General features: G+C 53.1%; 1 protein-coding gene across 1 annotated transcript in view; it reads right to left on the bottom strand.

Annotated features, from left to right (window-relative positions):
- TMEM79 (transmembrane protein 79) overlaps positions 1–1,412 on the bottom strand; it is a 6,024-nt gene extending 4,612 nt beyond the window's left edge. The window contains 3 exon segments of the mRNA XM_005867585.2: positions 1–12; positions 15–635; positions 1,309–1,412. The exon segment at positions 1–12 is cut by the window's left edge and continues 261 nt beyond it. Coding sequence (XP_005867647.2) covers positions 1–12; positions 15–477 — 475 coding nt within the window. The 5' untranslated portion in view covers positions 478–635; positions 1,309–1,412.
- Positions 1,413–2,826: the final 1,414 nt, after the last annotated feature.

Below are 2,826 nucleotides of genomic sequence, written 5' to 3'. Positions count from 1 at the left end.
GGCCCGGCGGCGCTCGCCCTCGCCCGCCTCACAGCGCACAGCAAGGTCCTCCTGGGGCCGCCGCTCAATGCACTGTAGGTCGATGGGCACGAAGGCCCGGGCTGCTTTCTCAGGCAGCAGGTTGGCATCATCTTCAGGCAACTCCTCTAGTTTGCTGAGTGGCTCCAACTCAAGGGGCTCGGGCTCAATGTCCCGCCAACCAGGGGGATCTGGGAACAGGGCACTGGGCGGGGGGCCAGTCCCCCAGGGCAGGGTGGCAGCCTCGCTTACTGTGCTGTCTAGACCATCTCCAGTCCCCTCTTCAGCTGCGGGAGACCCAGCTGAAGACTCCACTCTCGAGGACTCGGCACCAGGGGACTGTGCCCCATCTTCCCCTTCCGGCTGCCTGCCATTGGGGACCAAGGCCTGGGGTGGGCTCTTCTCCGGGGCCTCGGGACTCTTCACTTCCAGCAGCTTCAGGGTTTCGGGTTCTGTCATCCTGGGGCCTCAGTTCTGGCGTCTACCCGAGGTCATGTCACGGCGGAGGGCAGCAGGAGAGCTCTGTCAGAAGCTCTGTCCTCTGGCCTTAGGACGGGTTGATAGAACTGGAACGCTCCAGGGCAGCTGGCCTCATGGGCTTTAGCCCCTTTGGGGACCTTAAGAAGAACATGGTACAGAGGAAAGTGTTGAAAGAGAGGGAGAAGGGAGGGAAGTGAGCAGCTGAAATGGAAGAACCCTTTTGACATTAAATTCAATCCAGCAGGAAAGGGTGAGTCAGGGGGCACAGGCCCTGTCAGCTATGGCCTCAGCCAGTCCCCACCCATGCCTTCTACCGCCTCCACCAAAACCCCCGGGGTCATTGCCACCCTAATGCAGGAATGGGAGGAAGAGGAGGTGCCTAGAATTTTGTTAAGAGTTTCCCTTCCCACTAAGGGTCTCCTTGTGGACAGAGAGGCTGCCCCTTCACTTTCAAACCTCCCCTTCTCCTGTAGATACCCACTTGGAACTCTCCTGGCAACTGATACCAGGGATTTGCCAACAAATCTGTCCCAAGGAACTGGCAGTAGCAGCGTTCCCTATTCTTTAGTCTCCAGTCTGGGCACTTGGACAATTTCTAAACTCCTCACTAGCGTACCTCATCCATTGTACGTCTGTGCATTCTGATTTCTAGGTCCAATCATGGCTGTTTTCTATGCCTCTTCCGTCTTTCTCCTCTCCCTGCCGTCCGTCCGTCCTCTATCTCACTGCTTCTTAGTGGGGCTGATCCCTCCCTCCACCTCCTCGAGGGCCTCCTACCCCTTGTCATTTGGACCCATGACACCCTCTTACTTTCAACCTGGAGAGACGTGGAGGGTCCCCAGCTTCTGAGAAAGAGCTGCCCAGCTCCCTGCTGGCTCTGCAAGTATTCCTTTCCCTCCCTCCCTTTACCTGTGTCTCCAAACCAGTCTGACCAGAGCAGGTGGGGCCCAGATTAAAGGGGCAGGCCCCGCCCCGTTGAATCGGCCGACAGAAAAAGCATTAGAGGAGCACGTCATTCTCTCTGAAAGTGGGGGTGCAGCTGGGCATAGAAATAAGAGTGTGTTCCAGGCAAATAGGACATGTAGGAGCTCCCATCTCAGCAAAGCAGAGGGGGACCATTGGGTATTGCATCAAAGGGTGCTTGGAGTAGGGAACACCCAGAAAAGAGGTGGAATTTGTACACTTATTCATTCAATATTTATTGAGCACCTATTATTAACGACACTATTCTAGGCACAGAGAGGTAAGAGAACAAGATGACAGGCAAGGTCTCTGCTCTTGAGGAGCTTGTTCGACTGGGGTAACAGATAATAAAGAAGTCTAGCAGCTAAGTCAATAAGACAATCTCATTAGGGAAAACCTCTTTGCCAAGGTGCCATGTGAGCCGAGACCTGAAGGGAATTGAGAAGTATGAATGTTCCAGGCAGAGGAACAGAAAGTGAAAGACCAATGAGTGGGAAAGACTTAGGCTGTTTCAGGAACAGAAAGAAGGTCAATGATTGGAACAGGATCATATTGGTCGAGGGGGAATTTGTTCCCATAACAACATGTACACAGCTTTCTCGCCCCCTCTCCCCCCAATCCCAATCCTTTGTTTTTTTAGCTTAGGTTTAAGGTCAAGAAAGCAATAGGAATCCAACTTAGTCTTTCCAGTGTAGGGACCAGGGGGCAGAATCATGGGGAGTGGCCTAGCCTTCCTGTGGAACCTCACCTCTAAAGTCATTTGAGCTTTGGGAGGGAAGGAGGGTGTCTGGGTTGCCCATCTTTGTGTCTCCAGATCCGGCTTTGTGGCTGGAAAACGGCGGGTGTGCAATAAATGTTTGGGCTGGAAATGTTTGGGAGGGAGAGTTGGAGGACCGAGGCACTTACAGAAGGTTCATGTCTTGGAAAGCCTCACTCTTATGTTCGGCTCTTTACAAGAACACTTTCACATACATGTCTGTTGTTTGTTTAAATAATAGAAAAAAGGGAGATTTGGAATCACTCTACCCAGTAATCTGAAAGAGACTTGGTTCAACTGGTCGGGGGTGGGTGGAGGAGCAGAAGGATGGACTAAATAACCTCTGTAGGGACGAGGCAAAGTCAGCTCCTAGCTCCTAGTATGAGCCCATCCGCCCCATCCGGCTTGGTTTCAGCCCACTGGCTGGGTCCACTGTCCCTTTTCTGGTAGCTTTGTCAATAAAGTTTTTCTTCAGGGCTTGAAGAAGCCGGAAAAAGGTTAAGCTGCCGCTGCCCAGAGTTAGTTTGGGCAACTTCCCGGGAGGGAAAACGAGTATCGCGAGATTTGGCAGCCGTCGGTCACTGGCCCGCAAAGGTGCAGCCGATATC

This window comes from Myotis brandtii, unplaced genomic scaffold (assembly GCF_000412655.1).
Source record: "Myotis brandtii unplaced genomic scaffold, ASM41265v1 scaffold250, whole genome shotgun sequence".
In the NCBI taxonomy this organism is placed as follows: Eukaryota; Metazoa; Chordata; class Mammalia; order Chiroptera; family Vespertilionidae; genus Myotis; species Myotis brandtii.
Note: the sequence above shows the minus strand (reverse complement) of the source record. Positions and strands in the feature narration are given on the sequence as shown.